Source organism: Pseudorca crassidens, chromosome 1, assembly GCF_039906515.1.
Source record: "Pseudorca crassidens isolate mPseCra1 chromosome 1, mPseCra1.hap1, whole genome shotgun sequence".
Taxonomy (NCBI): domain Eukaryota; kingdom Metazoa; phylum Chordata; class Mammalia; order Artiodactyla; family Delphinidae; genus Pseudorca; species Pseudorca crassidens.
In genome coordinates, this window is record NC_090296.1 from 27,664,460 (window position 1) to 27,688,686 (window position 24,227).

Consider the following 24,227-nt stretch of genomic DNA (forward strand, 5'->3'; position numbering starts at 1 on the left):
CCATGCGCCACAACTACTGAGCCCATGTGCCACAACTACTGAGCCCACGTGCCTAGAGCCCCTGCTCCGCAACAAGAGAAGCCCGTGCACCGCAACGAAGAGTAGCCCCTGCTTGCTGCAACTAGAGAAAGACTGCACGCAGCAACAAAGACCCAAAGCAGCCAAAAATAAAATAAATAAATTTATTTTTAAAAAAATATGCTGAAGAAACAATTCTACTGAAACACAGGTCAGGCTTGAACGCATGGAGGAACTCTAACTCTATCCAATCTTCTGAATGAGCATCCAGCCCTCAAACTGCCTCCAAAGGGTGGGGAAGAACCACAGAATAAGAGACAGCAGAGAGGAGAAAGGGAATTTTCAACTTAATATCCCTTTAGTGTTTACTAGGAAATTATTCTGGACTCTGATTTCTCAATAGGAATTCAACAGCAGGGAGTTCATATCAGGAATGCTTTTACGTTGCTAACATGTTAGTTGAAGCATTTTTATGCTATCATGTTGGCTTATTACACAATTTTTTACTTTTATTATATAACAATACATCTCTACATAACTTGAAATAGGAAATATTATTGCACATTTATTAAGTACCCATCAGGCACCACTCCAAGTGCTTTCCATGTGTTAACGTATTTAAACATCCCAACAACACTACAATGTCAGTACTAGTAACAGTCCCATTTTACAGAGGAGGAAGCTAAGGCACAGGAGGTTTCAATAACATGGCTAAAAATCCCATAACAAAAATTCCTAACTATAAATGTTCAGCTTTGAGTGCACTGTAGCTTTGAAGTTAACTTAATTCATCTAGTGAATACTCTACTCTGACCCATTTCAGAGCCTTCTGTGGGCAAACACTGAACTGCCAACCACTGGTCCCAGCGGGGTAAACAAGTGCTCTCAGAAGAATGGCCTCCCCAAGGTGGGAGCAAGAGACCCTGTGACCATTCCTGATGCAAGTCCCAGAGGATGAACACCGCACTGCATGACCAGACCAGACCACTAGGTCCAACAGGTTAAAAGAATCAAATGTCAGGAAGTCTAGAGAAAAATTTCTCTTCCTCTCTCCATGCTTCCTCTACCTATAAGACAGGAAAAGTCTTTTTCTTGGACTTATTGAGAAGAAAACTGTCTTGCTGTCCTCTCTGTGTGTCATAACTGATCCTCCTCACAGAAGTGACTTCTCCCATGGGTGGTCCTGGGAAATGGTCATTGTGTGCATACGCCCACTGTCTTGGCCACAAAGCACAGTGGCGAGGAGCCTGGCTTCTGAAGCCAAACTGCAGGGTCTGGATCCTAATCCCACCATTTGCAGCCACATAACTTACAGAAAGTTACTTAACCTCTCTGTACCTTAGTCTCCTCACCTATAAAGCTGGGAACAGTAACAGTACCTACCTCAGAATAGAGGCTCCACTTGGAAGAGGGCCTAACAGAAGGGAAATGTTCATTAACTGTTAGCTATTATTATTTTTCCTATTTAGACTCTCACAAAAGACCTGCCTCACACCTTCTCTGTACTCGTGCCTCTTCTGTGCTCTAAGCCTACTGAGGCAGGCATTGCCCACCATGGGGGGAGAGTCCAAAATAGCCCATCTCCTCTGCTTGGACCTGGGGAGGTAAGTTCACTTCAAGACAAAAGAAGCAATGAGACTTGGATGCAGGCCATGCATTCCCAGCTAGCTTTACCACCAATACAGCAGACGTTCATGTGCCTATTTCGCTCCCATGAATATTTTTCAATTAGTCTGTACTCCAAGGAGAGAGAGTGTGACTAACTGGTACCTCTAAACCCTAACACCAAAAGATGCGTGATATGTGTACCCCAAAGAACATAAGTCACACAAGTCCAAAAATCGAGGGGATAGGGATATTCCTTAAATGACAAGAGGAAGAGAGATGCCGAAAAGGATGCATATGTAGTTCATATGCAGAAGTATATCCATCCTTACATGGGCACTAATTCTTGTCAATGAAAAAGAGACTTTTTGTAATAAACAGGAGCACATTTATACAATACCAATGTGTCCTTACATAAATGTCCTTACTAAGAATAAATACCCACATACACGCTCAGAATAAAACAGTTTTAAAGTTATCTCTGCAATTGTTTTACTAAAGAAACAATTTTTTAAGGATCTGAAAAGCCCTGATTAGTTCCTGACTTGAGGCAGCCCTTGGAGTAAATCTGCCCCAAGTTCAGCTGCTGGGGATGGGGGACAGGGGACGGGGGTGAGAATGGAGCATCAGGAGTCAAGCACTTACTACAGAATTCCGCATACTCAGCTGGCAGCAGGAAGGTCTGAGGGAGGATGTGAAAAGCCTTGAATCCGTGCGTATGCTGCATTCGAATGATGTTTTTGTACAGTCGGTCCTTCCGGGTTAGTTCATACGACCTAAATTTCATAAAAGCATTTCCATTTCAGTACGCTATGACTCAGAGGTTATCCTGTGTCATCACATACTAAAGAGTTCACAGTTCATGAGCAGTTACTGAGGACAGTATTATATCCCAAATCTATCACTTTGTCAAGGAAATGATCACCTTAAAACTAGGGCGATAAATGCTGCCTATCAGGGAGTGTAATCTGGCAAACTACAAAAAGGCACTTCAGCTGGCCTCGACTGGATTCAAGAGTCTATGGTTTGTTGCACTATTTAAAAACCATCTAAGAATCTTTGCTGTAACCATTAAAACTGCATTCTAGCTGTTCCTCAGTTCAAAATTTTCACTTTGATTTCTTAAAATCAAAGGTTGCTTTGCCAAATGTAGGTATCACCAATACTTCTTTCTTACCCACTGTCCTCTTCAGATCTAGAGCAGAGGTCCTCAAATTTTAGTGTACGTAAGAATCACCTATAGAGTTTCTTCAAAAACGAATGTTCCAGGGTCACATCTCTCAAAATTCTGCGATGAAGTCTAGGGCTCTGCATTTTAAGCATGGACCCCAGGTGTTTTGGTACAGATGGTCCGGAGACCACAATGTAACAGTGATTTAGTCTAGATCAGTAATTTCCAAACTTGACTGAGATACATATTACCTCATTGCTTTTAAAATATATAACTTTCTAGGTCTATATTTGCCTAGAAAGATTAAGCACCTAGAAGGTGCTTTTTAAATATACACCATCCCTGGAGATGGTGATTCCTTGAATCTGCAGTAAGACCTATGAATGTAAAGTACCCCTAGTGACGCTTATCATTAAGGAATTAGAAACAATGAACCAGGCTGAGGGGACCTTCAGGATGATGGAGGAGTAAGACGTGGAGATCACCTTCCTCCCCACAAATACATCAAAAATACATCTACATGTGGAACGACTCCTACAGAACACCTAAGGAACGCTGGCAGAAGACCTCAGACTTCCCAAAAGCCGTGTGGCTGACAGGGTCTTGGTGCTCCAGCTGGGTGTCAGGCCTGAGCCTCTGAGGTAGGAGAGCCGAGTTCAGAACGTTGGTCCACCAGAGACCTCCTGGCCCCACATAATATCAATCAACAAGAGCTCTCCCAGAGATCTCCATCTCAACGCTAAGACCCAGCTCCACTCAACGACCAGCAAGCTACAGTGCTGGACACGCCACACCAAACAACTAGCAAGACAGGAACACAACCCCACCCATTAGCGGAGAGGCTGCCTAAAATCATAATAAGTTCACAGACACCCCAAAACACACCACTGGACGCAGTCCTGCTCACCAGAAAGACAAGATCCAGCCTCATCCACCAGAACACAGGCACTAGCCCCCTCCACCAGGAAGCCTACACATCCCACGGATCCAACGTTACCCACTGGGGGCAGACACCAAAAACAATGGGAACTACAAACCTGCAGCCTGCGAAAAGGAGACCACAAACACAGTAAGTTTAGCAAAACGAGAAGACAGAGAAATACACAGCAGATGAAGGAGCAAGGTAAAAACCCACCAGACCAAATAAATGAAGAGGAAATAGGCAGTCTACCTGAAAAAGAATTCAGAGTAATGATAGTAAAGATGATCCAAAATCTTGGAAACAGAAAGGAGAAAATACAAGAAACATTTAACAAGGACCTAGAAGAACTAAAGAGCAAACAAACAGTGACGAACAACACAATAAATAAAATTAAAAATTCTCTGGAAGGGGCTTCCCTGGTGGCGCAGTGGTTAAAAATCCACCTGCCAATGCAGGGACACAGCATCGAGCCCTGGTCCAGGAAGATCCCACAAGCCGTGGAGCAACTAAGCCCATACACCACAACTACTGAGCCTGCGAGCCACAACTACTGAGCCTGCATGCCACAACTACTGAAGCCCCCACAACTAGAGCCTGTGCTCCACAACGAGAAGCCACCACAATGAGAAACCCACACCACAATAAAGAGTAGCCCCTGCTCACTGAAACTAAAGAAAGCCCACATGCAGCAACAAAGACCCAATGCAGCCAAAAAAGAAAAATGCTCTGGAAGGAATCAATAGAATAACTGAGGCAGAAGAACGAATAAGTGACCTGCAAGATAAAATAGTGGGAATAACTGCCGTGGAGCAGAAAAAGAAAAAAGAATGGAAAGAACTGAGGACAGTCTCATAGACCTCTGGGAAAATATTAAACGCACCAACATTCAAGTTACAGGGGTCCAGAAGAAGAAGAGAAAAAGAAAGGGACTGAGAAAATATTTGAAGAGATTATAGTTGAAAACATCCGTAGTATGGCAAAAGAAAATAGTCAATCAAGTCCAGGAAGCACAGAGAGTCCCATACAGGATAAATCCAAGGAGAAACACACGAAGACACATATTAATCAAACTATCAAAAATCAAACAGAAAAGAAATAATATTAAAAGCAGCAAGGGAAAAGCAACAAATAACATACAAGGGAATCCCCATTATGTTAACAGCTGATCTTTCAGCAGAAGCTCTGCAAGCCAGAAAGGTGTGGCAGGACATATATAAAGTGATGAAAGGGAAAAACCTACAACCAAGATTATTCTACCCTGCAAGTATCTCATTCAGATTCGACGGAGAAATTAAAACCTTTATAGACAAGCAAAAGCTAAGAAAATTCGGCACCACCAAACCAGCTTTACAACAAATGCTAAAGGAACTTCTCTAGGCAGGAAACACAAGAGAAGGAAAAGACCTACAAAACAAACTCAAAGCAATTAAGAAAATGGTAATAGGAACATACATATCAACAATTTCCTTAAATGTAAATGGATTAAATGCTCCAATCAAAAGACACAGGCTCGCTGAATGGATAGAAAAACACGACCTGTATATGTGCTGTCTACAAGAGACCCACTTCAGACCTAGGGACACATACAGACTGAAAGTGAGGGGATGGAAAAAGATATTCCATGCAAATAGAAATCAAAAGAAAGCTGAGCAGCAATTCTCATATCAGACAAAATAGACTTTAAAACAAAGACTATTACAAGAGACAAAGCACACTACATAATGATCAAGGAATCAATCCAAGAAGAAGATATAACAATTGTAAATATTTATGCACCCAACATACCTTAATACATAAGGTAAATGCTAACAGCCATAAAAGGGGAAATAGACAGTAACACAATAACAGTAGCACACTGAAACACCCCACTTACACCAATGGACAGATCATCCAAAATGAAAAAAAATAAGGAAGCTTTAAATGATACATTAAACAAGATGGACTTAATTGATATTTACAGGACATCCCATCCCAAAACAATGGAATACACTATCTTCTCAAGTGCTCATGGAACATTCTCCAGGACAGATCATATCTTGGGTCACAAATCAAGCCTTGGTAAATTTAGGAAAATTGAAATCGTATCAAGTACCTTATCCAACCACAACGCTATGAGACTAGATATCAATTACAGGAAAAAATCTGTAAAAAATAGAAACACATGGAGGCTAAACAATACCTACTAAATAACCAAAAGATCACTGAACAAATCAAAGAGGAAATCAAAAAATACCTAGAAACAAATGACAATGAAAACATGACGACCCAAAACCTATGGGATGCAGCAAACAGCAGTTCTAAGAGGGAAGTTTATAGCAATACAATCCTACCTCAAGAACCAAGAAAAATCTCAAATAAACAACTAACCTTACACCTAAAGCAATTAGAGAAAGAAGAACAAAAAACACCCAAAGTTAGCAGAAGGAAAGAAATCATAAAGATCAGATCAGAAGTAAATGAAAAAGAAATGAAGGAGACAAAAGCAAAAATCAATAAAACTAAAAGCTGGTTCTTTGAGAAGATAAACAAAATTGATAGGCCATTACCCAGACTCATCAAGAAAAAAAGGGAGAAGACTCAGATCAATAGAATCAGAAATGAAAACAGAGAAGTAACAACTGACACTGTAGAAATACAAAGGATCATGAGAGATTACTACAAGCAACTATATGCCAATAAAATGAACAACCTGGAAGAAATGCACAAATTCTTAGAAAAGCACAACCTTCCGAGACTGAACCAGGAAGAAATAGAAAATATAAACAAGTCAATCACAAGCACTGAATTAGAAACTGTGATTAAAAATCTTCCAACAAACAAAAGCTCAGGACCAGATGGCTTCAAAGGCAAATTCTATCAAACATTTAGAGAAGAGCTAACACCTATCCTTCTCAAACCTTCCAAAATATAGCAGAGGGAGGAACACTCCCAAACGCATTCTATGAAGCCACCATCACTCTGAAACCAAAACCAGACAAAGATGTCACTAAAAAAGAAAACTACAGGCCAATATCACTGATGAACATCGATGCAAAAATCCTCAACAAATACTAGCAAACAGAATCCAACAGCACATTAAAAGGATTATACACCACAATCAAGTGGGGTTTATCCCAGGAATGCAAGGATTCTTCAATATAGGCAAATCAGTCACTGTGATAAACCATATTAACAAATTGAAGGAGGAAAACTATATGATCATTTCAACAGATGCAGAAAAAGCTTTCGACAAAATTCAACACACATTTATGATAAAAACCCTCCAGAAAGTAGGCACAGATGGAACTTATGTCAACATAATAAAGGCCATATATGACAAACCCACAGCCAATATTGTTATCAGTGGTGAAAAACTGAAACCATTTCCACTAAGATCAGGAACAAGACAAGGTTGCCCACTCTCACCACTATTAATCAACACAGTTCATGAAGTTTAAGCCAGAGCAATCAGAGAAGAAAAAGAAATTAAAGGAATCCAAATCAGAAAAGAAGTAAAACTGTCACTGTTTGCAGATGACATGATACTATACATAGAGAATCCTAAAGATGCTACCAGAAAACTACTAGAGCTAATCAACGAATTTGGTAAAGTAGCAGCATACAAAATTAATGCACAGAAATCTCTTGCATTCCTATACACTAATGATGAAAAATCTAAAAGAGAAATTAAGGAAACACTCCCATTTACCGTTGCAACAAGAAGAATAAAATACCTAGGAATAAACCTAGTAAGGAGACAAAAGATCTGTATGCAGAAAACTATAACACACTGATGAAAGAAATTAAAGATGATACGAACAGATGGAGAGATATACTATGTTCTTGGATTGGAAGAATCAGTATTGTGAAAATGACTCTACTACCCAAAGCAATCTACAGATTCAGTGCAATCCCTATCAAATTACCAATGGCATTTTTTACAGAACTAGAACAAAAAATCTTAAAATTTGTCTAGAGACACAAAAGTCCCTGAATAGTCAAAACACTCTTGACGGAAAAAGGTGGAGATGGAGGAATCAGACTCCCTGACTTCAGACTATACTACAAAGCTACAGTAATCAAGACAATATGGTACTGGCACAAAAACAGAAACATAGATCAATGGAACAAGATAGAAAGCCCAGAGATAAACCCATGCACCTATGGTCAACTAATCTATGACAAAGGAGGCAAGAATATACAATAGAGAAAAGACAGTCTCTTCAATAAGAGGTGCTGGGAAAACTGGACAGCTACATGTAAAACAATGAAATTAGAACACGTCCTAACACCATACACAAAAATAAACTCAAAATGGATTAGAGAGGGCTTCCCTGGTGGCGCAGTGGTTGAGAGTCCGCCTGCCAATGCAGGGGACATGGGTTCGTGCCCCGGTCCGGGAAGATCCCACATGCCGCGGAACGGCTAGGCCCATGAGCCATGGCCGCTGAGCCTGCGCGTCCGGAGCCTGTGCTCTGCAATAGGAGAGGCCACAACAGTGAGAGGCCCACGTACCGAAAAAAAAAAAAGGATTAGAGACGAAAATGTAAGACTGGATGCTATAAAACTCTTAGAGGAAAACATAGGCAGAACACTCTTTGATAAAAATCACAGCAAGATCCTTTTTGACCCACCTCCTAGAGAAATGGAAATAAAAACAAAAATAAACAAATGGGACCTAATGAAATTTTAAACCCTTTGCACAGCAAAGGAAACCATAAACAAGACCAAAAGACAACCCTCAGAATGGGAGAAAATATTTGCAAATGAAGCAACTGACAAAGGATTAATCTCCAAAATTTACAAGCAGCTCATGCAGCTCAATATCAAAAAAACAAACAACGCAATCCAAAAATGGACAGAAGACCTAAATAGACATTTCTCCAAAGAAGATATACAGATTGCCAACAAACACATGAAAGAATGCTCAACATTATTAATCATTAGAGAAATGCAAATCAAAACTACAATGAGATATCATCTCACACTGGTCAGAATGGCCATTATCAAAAAATCTACAAACAATAAATGCTGGAAAGGGTGTGGAGAAAAGGGAACCCTCTTGCACTGTTGGTGGGAATGTAAACTGATACAGCCACTATGGAGAAGAGTATGGAGGTTCCTTAAAAAACTAAAAATAGAACTACCATACGACACAGCAATCCCACTACTGGGCATATACCCTGAGAAAACCATAATTCAAAGAGACTCATGTACCACTATGTTCATTGCAGCTCTATTTACAATAGTTAGGACATGGAAGCAACCTAAGTGTCCATCGACAGATGAATGGATAAAGAAGATATGGCACATATATACAATGGAATATTACTCAGCCATAAAAAGAAACAAAATTGAGTTATTTGTAGTGAGGTGGAAGGACCTAGAGTCTGTCATACAGAGTGAAGTTAAGTCAGAAAGAAAAAAACAAATACCGTATGCTAACACATATATGGAATCTAAGGAGAAAAAAAAAAGGTCATGAAGAACCTAGGGGCAAGATGGGAATAAAGACACAGACCTACTAGAGAATGGACTTGAGGATATGGGGAAGGGGAAGGTGTGACAAAGTGAGAGAGTGGCATGGACATATATACACTACCAAATGTAAAACAGATAGCTAGTGGGAAGCAGCTGCATAGCACAGGGAGATCAGCTCACTGCTTTGTGCCAACCTAGACGGGTGGGAGGGAGGGAGACACAAGAGGGAAGAGATATGGGGATATATGTATATGTATAGCCGATTCACTTTGTTATAAAGCAGAAACTAACACACCATTGTAAAGCAATTATACTCCAATAAAGATGTTTAAAAAAAAAAGATATCTAAGAAAAAAAACACAAGAAAACTCTTAGAGGAAAACATAGGAAGAACACTCTTTGACATAAATCACAGCAAGATATTTTTTGATCCACTTCCTAGAGTAATGGAAATAAAAACAGAAACAAACAAATGGGACCTAATGAAACTTAAATGGTTTTACACAGCAAAGGAAACCATAAACAAGACGAAAAGACAACCCTCAGAATCGGAGAAAATATTTGCAAACATATCAACGGACAAAGGATTAATCTCTAAAATATATAAACAGGTCATGCAGCTCAATATTAAAAAAACAGGGCTTCCCTGGTGGCGCAGTGGTTGAGAGTCCGCCTGCCGCTGCAGGGGACACGGGTTCGTGCCCTGGTCCGGGAGGATCCCACATGCCGCGGAGCGGCTGGGCCCATGAGCCATGGCCGCTGGGCCTGCACATCCAGAGCGTGTGCTCCACAACGGGAGGAGCCACAACAGTGAGAGGCCCGTGTACCGCAAAACAACAACAACAACAACAAAAAAAAAAACAAACAACCCAATCAAAAAATGGGCAGAAGACCTAAACAGACATTTCTCCAAAGAAGACATACAGATGGCCAAGAGGCACATGAAAAGCTGCTCAACATCACTAATTATTAGAGAAATGCAAGTCAAAACTACAATGAGGTATCACCTCATAACAGTTAGAATGGGCATCATCAGAAAATCTACAAACAACAAATGCTGGAGAGGGTGTGGAGAAAAGGGAACCCTCTTGCACTGTTAGTGGGAATGTAAATTGATACAGCCACTATGGAGAACAGTATGGAGTTTCCTTAAAAAACTAAAAGTAGAATTACCATATGACCCAGCAATCCCACTACTGGGCATACACCCAGAGAAAACGATAATTCAAAAGGACACATGCACCCCACTGTTCACTGCAGCACTATTTACAATAGCCAGGAAATCGAAGCAACCTAAATGCCCATCGACAGACAAATGGATAAGGAAGATGTGGCACATATATACAATGGAATATTACTCAGTCATAAAAAGGAATGAAATTCGGTCATTTGTAGAGACATGGATGAATCTAATGAGACTGTCATAGAGTGAAGTAAGTCAGAAAGAGAAAAACAAATATCGTATATTAACGCATACACGTGGAACCTAGAAAATGGTACAGATGAACTGGTTGCAGGACAGAAACTGAGACACAGGGTAGAGAACAAACGTATGGACACCAAGGGGGGAAAGCGGCGGGGGCAGGGGTGGTGGTGTGATGAATTGGGAGATTGGTATTGACATGTATACACTGATGTGTATAAAATGGATGACTAATAAGAACCTGCTGTATAAAAAGATAAATAAAATAAAATTCAAAAGTTCAAAAAAAAAGAAAAAAAGAAAAGAAAGATCGTAAAAAAATTTTTTAAATAAATAAATAAATAAATAAAATAAACTCTTGAATGCAATGGTATGTCAAAATCAAAAAAAAAAAAAAAAAAGCAAACACTGAACCAGAGGATAAGAAAAACGACAAATTCTTCTACAGTTACCCAGTATTAGTGGTCTCCAAACATTTTTGCTTGGTGCTCCCGATACAAATTTTGGGAAACTGTATCCTTTTTGTCGGTGGCATCTAAGGTTTTTCATCATAAATTTAAAATGTTCCAAAGGATCCAATGAATGGCAAATATAATTTTAAAATAAAACTATAACAGTATCCTTTTAAGTATATTCAAGGGAAACTAAATAACATCAGGATTCACCAGCCACTGTACATTTTAAAAGTACTATAAAAGAAAAGGCTCTTTTTGTCAGTAAATTTTTCACTTTTTACAATACTATACTTTTAACTGAAAGTAACATATGAACAGGAAAGTACACAAATCACAACTGCAGAGCATGATGAATTCTGGTCACCTGTGTGAACACCACTGAGCATAGAACATTCCCAGCACCCCAGAAGCCTCCCCTACTCTGCCCAGACATCCCCCAATTCACTTTTGTTTTTACTTCTTCCATTCCATTTCCCCCAAAGAACAGCTTAGCCTAACAGAACGTATTTAATGCTTGTAAGTCTTGTACATTATATTATACCTTCTCTACAACGAAAATATGTATACCAATTACATTTAATATTTTTAAGTTTCCTGTGATAAGGCCGTACTTGTTATACATATATTGACCTATCATTGTAAGAACATAGTACACAATTCAACAAAACACCGTAAATATTTTAAATTTTTATTAAAATGTACATTATACTAACATCAATTTCTCCGTTTTGATAACTATACTATGGTTATAACTGATTTAACATTAGGAAAACTGGGTAAAGGGCACATAGAAACTCTATATTATTTTTGCAACTTTTCTAAAAGTCTAAAATTATTTTTTTTAAAAAAAATACATAAAAAGAGTACACAATAATATTGGAAACATTTCAAGTGTTTGCATTCCTCTTGCATGTGAGTTAGAAGTCTCTGGATTGAAAAAGACTTCTAACTTCTGGTGCTCTGTATTTTCTTAGAAAATACAGAGCACCAGAAGCCACAAAGTATACTGCATTTAGGTAATGGATTATTAATATTCCCAAACATACATGTACAACACATTCAAAGAGAAGTGAAGAAAATATAGGTTAGAATTTATTAATACTGAGTCCAAATTGAGGTGGAATTCCTATACACCTACAGGAATAGTTCAAAAACTATCGAAATAAATAATATACTACTAACAGGAATTAGGAATGCAGTCTCTACTGCGAGCTATTTTAGGACTGTTTAAATACCTATTTAAAATAGTTGCATCTGATTCACTTCAAGCACCCAGTCACACATTTAGAAAACCAAATCCACATCTTCCAGGCAGTAAGGAAGAAAATAAAGTTTAAATTATTTTCTGCCCATGAAGCTCAGACATAAAATTAAACTGGAACTTGTTATAAAGATTCAAAATATACATTTATCTAAGATTAGGAAGAAACTATTTGACATTAGAGACAGCATAGGCTGGGTATTTATACCCATTGACTGAGTATAAGACAGTAGAATTGAATAATCAAGAAAGAGCCTTCGTTTCTAAAAAATGAGGAGACAAGTATATGAAGTGACCAAAAGCAAAACTTGTTAGCATGAGTGAGTACCTGGGGCATAAGTCCTGGAAATAAAATATAACTCAACCACTGAGCAAATAACAAAATTCCTATTAGATATGCATCTCTTCATTAGACAGATGAGATTAGCTGCCCTCTTCTCCAGTAGGTCATGTATCTCTCCATAGTTGAAAATTACTCACTGCTAGAATAAGGCAGCGTTTCAGCATCAATTCTATTCCTATTTTCTCTTTCATAGATGTAAACACTGATAAACCTTGTTCACAAATATAATAGCTAACACTTATATAATGTTTACTATGTGGCAGGCATGTGATGTTCTAAGCACTTATTAAATCCTCACGATAGTCCTACAAAGTGTGTGTCATTAGTACTTCTCTTTACCAATGAGGAAGCTGACGCTCAGAAAGCTCACTTGCCCAAGATCAGTCAGCAGAACTGCGATCTGGGCCCAGGTTAGCTGGCTGCAGAGCCCGTGCTTCTAGCCACTAGGCAATATTGCCTCTCTAGGCTGATGTTAACCAATGAGACTGGCTGAAGTTTAATATAGCAATACCATTCAATTCTTTGAACTCTTTTCTAATTATATGTCAAAAGTCACAAGATGACCTATCTTTAAATCTTATATTTAATGATCTATCAGCTGACTACTTGATTATGTCCTTCTTCAATTCTGTTAAAGCAAAGAAATGGAAATCATTACCATGCAAAAAGATTCGTTATGCTATTACCTGAATTAAACACCAATATTTTTGTTCCTTTCTTTGGAACCCTTGAAATTTTTACACCCCAGGACAATGCACCATATTAAGATTCTAGGTGGGCCGTTCTTTTATAAAGGGAAAAAACAGTAATTATGAAAAAGAAGGTGAGAAGGGAGAACCTGTCCACATGAGGGGCTCACAAGCAGCTCAATTTTAGGAAAGAGAATCTATGGGATTTGCAATCCAGAAGTAGTGTATTTTAAAACCATCCATCCTACAGAGTCCTTGCAAAGTCTTCAGGTATGTCCAGGGATGTGAACACCTCAGTCTGATTTGCAGACTGCTGCCCTATATCACAGACTTCTTTTGTTTTTAAAGGATGTTAATTATCTCTGCTGGCTACATGCCTCAATGTCAGGTACCTTTAAATGGAACAAAGTAGCTACAAGAGCATTACCTGGGAAAGTGATTAACCTTTTGTGCTTCAGAGAGGGTGCGAAGTAAAAAGGGCTTCAGGTGGGATCCTGTCCACATTAGGTTATAGTCAGTGCTGCTTGGGTGAACCTAAGGGCAGATAAAAAGACAAGATAAGAAACACCAGAGGGACTTCCCTGGTGGCACAGTGGTTAAGAATCCGCCTGCCAATGCAGGGGACACGGGTTCGAGCCCTGGTCCGGGAAGATCCCACATGCCGCGGTGCAACTAAGCCCATGCGCCACAACTACTGAGACTGCGCTCTAGAGTTCATGAGCCACAACTACTGAGCCCGCATGCCACAACTACTGAAGCCCGTGCACCTAGAGCCCGTGCTCCACAACAAGAGAAGCCACCGCAATGAGAAGACCGTGCACCGCAACGAAGAGTAGCCACCACTCGCCGCAACTAGACAAAGCCCGCACGCAGCAGTGAAGACCCAACGCAGCCAAAAATAAATAAATAAATTAATTTTTTTATAAAAAGAAAGAAACACCAGAGACAGCCCCTGGAAGAATGATGGAAGTAAAAAGTCATAGAGATTTTTCATCCACAGAGCACTCACAGGGGCGGGTCAGTTAGGATGTGAGCTTAGTAAGACAAAAGTTGAGTGTACAGAACAGAGGGATAAGCAAGTTTAAAGAATGAGAGAGTTGGACAAGTCTCACATGCAAAAAGTAGAATTAATCCTTTTATAGAAGTCCATGATATCTCTAAATATTCTTGCATATCAAAGTGAGAGATGAGGACCCAACCCCAAAACTCCCTTCTCAGACTGTCCTTATATCCTTGCAGATGCTGGGTATAAAGTGATGATCAGATCTAAAACCTTATAGTAGCAAACCAACTTAGAATTCATTCATTCATTCATTAGAATTCATTTGTCCATTCATTCAACAATTATGTACTCTCTGCCTCTGATGTGACAGGTACCATGTTAAGCCCTGGAAATAAAACAGCAACAAAGACAGTATATAAACTGGTATCAGAACTTCCTCAAAATGTCTACTTCATACCTCAACCTAGGATAAGAAGCGAGCAACCAGACTTTTATCAACTGTCTCAAAATATCCACAGTGGAAATCCATCCAGCATTTTTGCCTTTGCCTTTTGATGTCAAATCCCCATTTTCCCAATTTTCTTTGGGAATAACATACTCCTTGGTTTTAAAGGACCTGGCAATCACCTGGCCCTCCCTTCCCCCAAGGAGTGGACCCTTGACCCAAGCTAGGCTAATCATTCTATCTCCAGAATATGCTTCTTTAGCAGAGAAAGGCACAAGGATAATGAATGCAGTCGATTCATTCCACAGCAGTAAAGGTGGTCTTGAAGACTTCTGTTGCCAGATCCCTGGAGCTACTGCATTCTCTCTTCTTCCAAAGGTCTGCTTTTTCAGCTTTTCCTCTGGTTCTGCTAGCCATTCTATGTACATCTTAACTATAAATCCCTTTTGGTTTATGTTGGGCAGAGTCTGTTTCTGTTGCTTGCAATCAAAGAGGTTTAATTGGGTATTAGACAATTCCTTATGGGAAACTCTGCCTCTAGCCCATGCCTAAAAATACAGCAAGGAAAAAAAAAATTTTTCCCCTAAAAAAAAGCCCCACAAAATCTTGTGGAAATGTTTTCCATGTATTTCAAGGGAAAACTGATAAAGTGACTCAGAAAGTCAGAAAGTCAATGCAAGTTCTGCATCATCACTAAGGAGTGGTCCCGTGTACTTTCTAGAGCTGGCCCTGTTAGCTGACAGTCAGTTAGGTGGCTAGGATTTTCAGCTTTTGAGCAGATAAGGTAAGGTAGTAAAAATGAGCTTACTTCATGAAATCCATGGGCTGTCAGGATGCTGCGAACCAGGCGACTGTCTGTTCGTACGATCTTGTAAGACAAGTGATAACGTTCTAAAGAAAAACATAGAATCAAGTTCAGTAACCAGAAAGTTAACTATAGAGAAAGAAATAAACTGTAAGATGGTGGCTGGACTAATTACACTCAATAACACAATACTGTTATCCTTAGGCTACTATAAGTAGGTTGAGGATTATTTTGGACTAAGGGTCCTAAACCTGAGATTCACTGACTGTCACTGAACATGGATGGGGGTGGGGCGGGGGGAATGACATCCCTGTTTTCACCAAATTCTAGTTCCAGTTTAACATTACCTTCAATTAGGAATGTAGGCAACAAAGGAGAATAGTATGAGCAATGCCTGTGACCCTGCCACCAACAGATATCAGGTATTCTAACATTCTTTTACAGTTGTTACAGTTATCTCAAAAAATCACTTATTCTCAAAAAAAAAATCACTTATTCTCTGGTGGCCTAGTGGTTAGGACTCCGGGCTTTCACTGCGTGGTGCAGGTTCAATTCTTGGTCGGGAACTGAGATAATGAAAGCCGCACAGCATGGCCAAAAAAAATCACTTACTCCCACAGTACTTAAAAATTATGGCAGTGAACAGACCTACCACTAGATCATGTTATTTAATGCACTAATAAAAGGCATACATATCACAAATTTGGTTTTTAAAAATATTTTGAGAACTATATTTTAATACAATTTATTTTCTTTGTAGTCTTACGTATTTTTAAAATACACTTAGAAAACATTATTCTGAGAAGAGACCCATAAGTTTCCCCATACTGCCAACGCACCCACTGCACCAAAAAGGCTAAGAACGCCGTTCTAAATAGCCCTCATGTGCAACAATGTTGGTTACCAGCATATCTTAGACCAGAGGTTATAAACTGATGACACGAGGGCCAAAACCAATCTGCAGACATGGTTTGTTCTTCCTCCTTGTGCTTTAAAAATAAAATTGAATTAATTGCTAACCTTTTGAAATTGGAGGAATTCATATAAAAATCTAGATTTCTGGGGGCTTCCCTGGTGGCGCAGTGGTTGGGAGTCCGCCTGCTGATGCAGGGGACATGGGTTCGTGCCCCGGTCCGGGAAGATCCCACGTGCCGCGGAGCGGCTGGGCCCGTGAGCCATGGCCGCTGAGCCTGCACGTCCGGAGCCTGTGCTCCACAACGGGAGAGGCCGCAGCAGTGAGAGGCCCTCGTACCGCAAAAAAAAAAAAAAAAAAAAATCTAGATTTCTGGACTTCTCTTGAAAACCCTGGCAACCCTGGGCTCTCTCTCTGGCAAGGCAAGAGTCAACCAGAGAAGTGCAAGTGCTCCCTGCAGGACAGGCCTGCGCTGTCCAGTTCAGCACCGTCCCCACCTGACCTGCTTCACTCATTCTTATCTCCTGTCAGGCCCCTGAGAGCATTCTGTGCTTGTGACCCCTGTCTAAGAGGAATGTCTGTAATCATGTGAGGTTTCTATATATCCCCAAAGACTAAAGTTTTCTCTGGCGCATTACATTCAATCTCTTTCTATGCATCACTATCAACTGTTAGCTAAGAATTCTACAGAACAATTTTTTTAAAGGACTGCATACTGAACCATTTCTGAGTGAGTATAATACAGAAACTTATGGACAGGCTCTGGAACAAAATTCAGCCTCTACAGTCAAAGATAAGCATTTCTTTTTATAACTCTATGTGAAAATATTCATAAATCCCTGCTGCTACTTGCCCAGCCCTGGCAGGAGCACCATGCCAAGCAGACACAGGAGGATTGGAATGATAAGGCCAGACACTCCATACTTCTCATTCTTGCGGCAAACTTTAAAGCCCAGTTACAAGGTTTTCCCAATGGTCAATCACTATTATGTTGTCTTTGCAATATTTTTATAAGAAAAACAGTGCAGAGTTTAATGTAAGCAGCAGCACAGTGCACTGCTCAAGAGTTTGTGTTCTAAGGTTTCCTAAAGCTTACCTCTATAAAAACCATCAATAGAAAGAGAAATCAGCTGAACTCTGTTTCATTCTAGCAATAAGCAATATTCAACCATGGATAAATGAACCAATTAGTTTTGTAAACGCTCAATTCATATTATGAAGAAATGGATTTTTTTTTACTTTTATGTTTATTATTTATAAAAATTTTAATTTATTCTTATTCTTTTGCTCAACTGTATATTCATTAAGACTGTAAGATAGCTCAATCCAGGACACATTCAATCTTTGGAGATATATGAACATAATAAATCTAATAAGATATAAAAAAAGGAGTTTGTGTTCTGATTCCAAGTTGGGGAAGGAAAGTACAAGATAGGTGTGGAATAGCTTGCTATGCCAAAAAAAGAGGACAGTCACAAGGATCTTTTTTTTTTTTTTTTCCACTGCTGCGGCCTCTCCCTTTGCGGAGCACACGCGGACACGCAGGCTCAGCCAGACACGCAGGCTCAGCGGCCATGGCTCACGGGCACAGCCGCTTCGCGGCACGCGGTATCTTCCTGGACTAGGGCACGAACCCGCGTCCCCGGCATCGGCAGGCGGACTCTCAACCACTGCGCCACCAGGGAAGACCTTTTTTTTTTTTTTTTTTTGGCACAAGGATCTTGAAGGGGCTCCCCAAGGCCAAATTTGAGGCAATCTGAATGTAAAAATGAATACTGACAGAAAAAGATTTTAACTCACTTATAAGAAAGAAAACAACCCATGAATCCACACTGCTAAGAAAGTGAGAAGGTATACTACTGGTTTTCTAGGTCAGAAGTACGATACAAGTGTCATCAAGGCATTGGCAGGACTGCGTTCCTTTCTATAGGCTCTGGGTAGGGTCCACTTCCTTTCCTTTTCCATCTTCTAGAGGCTGCCCCTATTCTTCTTCTATCTTCAAAGCCAGCAATGACAGGTCTAGTCCTTCTCACACTGCAACAGTCTGACTCTTCTTCTGTCTCCTTCTACTTTAAAGGACTCCTGTAATTACATTGGGCCCACTTGAAGAATCTCCTTATCTTAAGGGTTAGCTGATTAGCAACCTTAATTCCATCTATGACCTCAATTCCGCTTTGCTAAGTCAAGTAACATTTTCACAGGTTCTGGGGATTAGGAGGTAGACATCTTTGGGAGACTATTACTTTCGCATAGAAGGGAAAGCTCTTCTTTACAGAAAAGCCAGCTAATAAATGCAGAAGGAAAAACTGAAATAGAAAATCACCATTTTACAAAAACTGCAATAGTAAGTGATTCAGACAAGAATCAATGAATTCCAACAGTCAGAGACTACCGGAGAACAGGATATTCACACATCTCAAAATATCACCCCAGAGAATGCTTTTAACAAGGGAGAAGGGTACCTGTACAATGAATCAATCTGGTAAACACTATCTTAACCAAATGATCAAATTTGTCATCACCAGTAATGCAATATAATGACATCACATGCTTTCTAATGTGATACACTGAGGACATGACTTCATTAAATGATATTCCTACAAATGTTTTTCAACTTTTTTATTCTTTTTAACCTTTTTCAACCTTTTTAATCTAAACATGTGGAATCAATCTGACAAGCCCAAACTTAAGGACATCTGCAAAGCAACTAGTCTGGAATCTTTAAAAATGCCAATGTTATGAAAGACCAAAAAAAAAAAAAAAATCCAGTAAATGGCTGTAGATATAAAGGAGACTAAAGAAATATGACAACTAAATGCAATCTCTGATTGGATTCTGGATTAGAAAGAAAAGAAAAAGATAAAGGACAAAATTGGAAAAATTGAGGAAATCTGGGCAGGGACTGTATATTAGATAAGAGTGTTTTAGCAATGACAGATTTCCTGAGTGTCATCAGTGTACTGTGGTTATAGAGAGGATGCCCTTGTTCTTAGGATAAACATGTTGAATAAAGTATTTAGGTCTGAAGTATGTGAACTAATTTTCAAATGGTTCAGAGAGAGAAAGAAGGTAAAGCAAACACGGCAAAATGTTAATAACGGGTGAAAGCAAGGAAATAGTATACATGAATTCATTGTACTATACTTATAACTTGCCAGGCGGCTTTTTTATTTCTTTAAATAAAATGTTCAGAAAACTAGAAGAAAACCAGGTCTTTTTCATTGTGATAACTGATCACTGACAGCTCCATTTTTGCACATAAAAAGCCAAAGCCTCATCAACTGCTGGGGACCAGGACTGTGCCCGATTCTCTGACTGTTCTGCAGTGCTTGCCCCAGGCCACGGAGATGATTGGTCAGGTGTGTGGAAAAATAGAGAATGATTATGTGGGGACTGGGGGAGAAGGGGAATAATAAAAGAAAGAGTATGTCTCTGGAGTTGAACTGCCGGGGTTCAAACCCTGGCTCTACTACTTCCTGCCTGCTGTCTTAAATAAGTTATTTAATTTCACTATGCCCAATTTCCTCACCTATAAAATGGGGTTGATAACAAAGGTACTTATCTCACAGGGTAGTTAAAAGCACTAAATCAGTTAATACATGTAGAGCTTTTAGAATAGGAAAGCTTGCTGATACGGGAATTCCCTGGCTGTCCGGTGGCTAGGACTCGGCGCTTTCACTGCTGCGGCCTGTATTCAATCCCAGGTTGGGAAACTAAGATCCTGCAAGCTGCACGGTGCAGACCCCCGAAAAAAGAAAGCTTGCTGATACATAGAAAAATAATTTCATACAGTAAAACAGTAAACACATAGTAAAATAGCTACTAATACACATATAAATACATAGTATAATACACAGTAAATTATACATTTTATATAGCAAGTTAAAAAATAAAAATGCTATTAATACTCTTTCTCCTACTTCTAATATAGAAGTAAAATGCAGTCATCACTGTGCTCAATGGCAGACCTGATTCTCATGGTATGTAAGCAGTGACCACCTACTTCTTTTTTTTTTTAAATAAATTTATTGATTTATTTATTTTTGGCTGTGATGGGTCTTCCTTGCTGCGTGCAGGCTTTCTCTAGTTGAGGCGAGTAGGGGCTACTCTTCGTTGCGGTGCGTGGGCTTCTCATTGCGGTGGCTTCTCTTGTTGAGGAGCACGGGCTCTAGGCGCATGGGCTTCAGTAGCTGTGGCATGCAGGCTCAGTAGCTGTGGCTTGCAGGCTCAGTAATTGTTGGTTGGGGGCTCTAGAGTGCAGGCTCAGTAGCTGTGGCGCACGGGCTTAGTTGCTCCGCGGCACGTGGGATCTTCCCGGAACAGGGCTCGAACCCGCGTCCCCTGCATTGGCAGCGGATTCTTAACCACTGTGCCACCAGGGAAGTCCCTGGCCACTTACTTCTAATCCAAACCAACTAACTGTAACCCAGCTCAGATACATTGAACATGTTCTAAAAGGGGAGTGTAAGAGAGGCAGGGTGGAATGATGGAAAGCAACTGTGACTGCTTTAGGGATTTTAACCCGCATTCATGCTCTGTGTTCAATGGCCCTACAACCAATAAGGCTGATTACCAGCGCATATTAGACCAGAGATTATAAAATGGTAACCCAGGAGCCAAATCCAGCCTATAGACAGTTTGTCCATCCCTTGTGGTGTTTTCAGTATAAAGTTGAATTATTTGCTAACCTTTTAAAATTGGAAGAAGTCACATAAAAATCTAGATTTCTAGGCTTCTCCTGAAATAGCTGGTAAGCCTGGGCTCCCTCTCCCTAGCTAGAGTCAAATGGAGAACTGCAACTACAAACTGAACCTGTTCGACTGTTCATGACAGAACCACCTTCGCCATGTTTTCTTCCATAAAAAAACAAGAGGCAGGGCACGGTCCTGCTAGCAAACTGCAAAACACCCAACATCTAAGCCTCCGAACACACACGCATCTCATCAATTCCACTATGAGACTGCAGAATTTCCTCTTCAACAACTCACATGCATCGCAGGGGACAATCTGAAGAACTAGGACCCCTGGCAAGTTCCAGGACTGACTGTAGCAGAGTAAAGACAATCAAGGAACCAATAATCTAACTGTCAGCACAGAAGCACCCTAAGGGGTTTGGTCCAAACTAGCATGGGAAACTAGAATGAAGATAAAACTAACATTCCTTTGACTTTAGAATACAAGAATAACCCCTTCGATGGCAACACAGTGTATCCTTGCCTTACTGTCAGAAAACCGGGTCCTTACGTGCACAGTCGAATACGGTTGTCACTAGCCACATGTAACTTGAGCACTTGAAATGTGACTAGTGTGAAAGGAACTGAATTTCCCATTTTATTTAACTTTAATAAATTCTATTTTCAATTTTAAAACTGATACTCAATTCAGTTATTGGAAAACTTGTTTGGAACAACTTGAACATAGGAATTGACTACAATTTCAACTATAACATTTATGAAATCTAAATACAGACCAAATGCTTCCAATGAAAATTTTGCACCATATGGAGATGTACTAAAAGTGTACAATACACACTGGATGTAAAATATCTTCACGATTTTTTTATACTGAGTAAAAGTGGAAATGATAATTTGGATTAAATAAAATACATTATTAAAATTAATTTCACCTATTTCTGCTTATTTTTTTGATAAGGCTACTGAAAAATTACATATACAGCTTACATCGTATTTCTGTTGGACAGTGCTCGTCTATACAAATCCAAATTTATGAAACTGACACATTCAGAGGCAAAATACAAAATACTTCATTCTAGGAAAAGATTAAATTGAAAATATCTGTTGCCCTTAAAATGCAATCCCAGGACTTCCCTGGTGGCGCACTGGTTAAGTCTCTGTGCTCCCAGTGCAGGGGGCCCGGGTTCAATCCCTGGTCAGGAAACCAGATCCCACATGCTGCAACTAAGAGTTCGCATGCCACAACTAAGGAGCCCACGTGCCACAACTAAGGAGCCTGCCTACTGCAACTAAGGCCCAGCACAACCAAATAAATAAATAAATACTTTAAAATAAATAAATAAAATGCAATCCCATTTATATGTTCAAAGTATACACAATTTTGAAAAAAAAACATGGATATGGTGAGGAAAAAAACATACTCCTGGAATACTTCACAAATAAAGCATATGAAATCTTATTGTATCCAAAATATTAACAGTGAATTCAATGAAACATTTAACAGATAACAGAAAAAACAAGGTTGGAATCTAACACTCTAAGATCAACAGAAGATAACTAATGCCCCAGATACACTTCTCAAGGGGATTTAACTCAGTATTATGATCTGAGCAGATCTATGTCAGCTATTTAAGAGAGAGAGAGAAAAAAAAAATAGACCAAGAGTGTTTAACAATTCAGAAATCTGAGGTAGCAACTAACAAAACTCATTCAAATTGTTCTTTTCATAAAGGAAGGTGAAGAAAATTATTAAACCTCAAGGAATTGGGAATATACAGAAAATTTAAAAAAAAACAGAGTTTGAGAAAAAAGTTTAGTGGCTTCTTCCTTAAACACAGGAAGATGTACAGGAAAATAATCCAAAGACTTAGAGGTTCTAGAAAATAGTGATTGCTTGAATAATGGCATGATTACATTGATGGATGCTCATTTCCAATAAATGTTGGGTATTCTACAAAGGAAGGGTCTGTTGCCACAGAATACATGGATTCTTTTATGAATCCAAAGAAACCAAAAGAAGTATGTCGGGGGGGGGAGAGGATTATTTACTTCTGTTGTTTTTATGCACCTTTGATGTTCTGACTCTAATCATATTTAGTGGGAGACTCTCAGCAAATGTTAGTAGATCTTCAGAGACTCCAGCTTCAGAGAACATGAATGAACCATGTCCCTTTAAGTGGTAACCTAGCAACTTGCTGAGGGGATTAGAACACGGAGACCCTTGGGGAAGGAGGAGAATTCAAATCCCAGAAGCAGGTGCTCACCGTCCTTTGAACTCTGGCTTATTATGGGGCAAGGACAGACCTTAAAGTCATGTCAAGGTAGAGCAGATCCTGTTCAACAAATAGAGTAAGCAGCACAAGTTCTGAATGCGTGCTGTGTGCTGAACATTAGTGATCTCATTCTTACAATGCCTGCAAGGTAGCTATTACCTCCATTTTATAATAATGAAATAGATTAAGAGAGTTTAAGTGATTGCACAAGACTCACAGCTAGTAAATGCCAAAGCTGGGATCTGAAATATTGACTGAGAACCCATGTATAGACCCTTTCCACCATATCGCACAAAAGTTTGGATCCACAGTATGTAACCTTTGAAGACAGCTACAGGCTAACACCAGGATTCAGAGCACTGCTTAAAGTCAAAGAGGAGTGGACATAAATGAAATTAAGAATAGAAAAACAATAGAGAAAGTAAGCAAAATAAAAAGTTTGCGCTTTAAAATGATTCCCAAATTGACAAACTTTTAGTTAGACTAACTAAAAACAAAGAGAAAAAATTCAAATTACTAAAATCAGAAATGAAGGTGGGGACATTACTACTGTATTACAGAAATAAAAAGGATTATAAAAGAATACTATGAACAACTGTATGCCAACAAAATTAGATAAACTAAATAAAATGGAAAATAACCTAGAGAAACACACAAACTACCAAAACAGACTCAATAAGAAATAGAAAATAGAACAGATAAGTAGAGGTTGAACTAGTAATCAAAAACCTTCCAACAAAAAAAAGC

At 39.4% G+C, this 24,227-nt stretch overlaps 1 protein-coding gene and 1 long non-coding RNA gene across 18 annotated transcripts in view; one reads left to right on the forward strand and one right to left on the reverse strand.

Annotated features, from left to right (window-relative positions):
- The window catches only part of LOC137220405 (uncharacterized), a 36,948-nt gene extending 16,438 nt beyond the window's left edge, over nt 1–20,510 (forward strand). The window contains exon 4 of one of the 2 annotated variants that reach the window (XR_010941705.1): nt 20,445–20,510. This is a non-coding gene — a long non-coding RNA (uncharacterized lncRNA). Of the gene's footprint in view, nt 1–841; nt 2,150–20,444 lie in introns of those variants that run through there. The other variant, XR_010941699.1, reaches the window with a different exon arrangement.
- TTLL5 (tubulin tyrosine ligase like 5) overlaps nt 1–24,227 on the reverse strand; it is a 306,516-nt gene that overhangs the window by 270,799 nt on the left and 11,490 nt on the right. For 15 of the 16 annotated variants that reach the window (XM_067729894.1, XM_067729939.1, XM_067729917.1 and 12 more), the window contains exons 4-6: nt 15,604–15,686; nt 13,775–13,881; nt 2,269–2,399 (exon numbers count right to left, since the gene is read on the reverse strand). In XM_067729894.1, coding sequence (XP_067585995.1) covers nt 2,269–2,399; nt 13,775–13,881; nt 15,604–15,686 — 321 coding nt within the window. The remainder of the gene's footprint in view (nt 1–2,268; nt 2,400–13,774; nt 13,882–15,603; nt 15,687–24,227) is intronic. The other variant, XM_067729991.1, reaches the window with a different exon arrangement.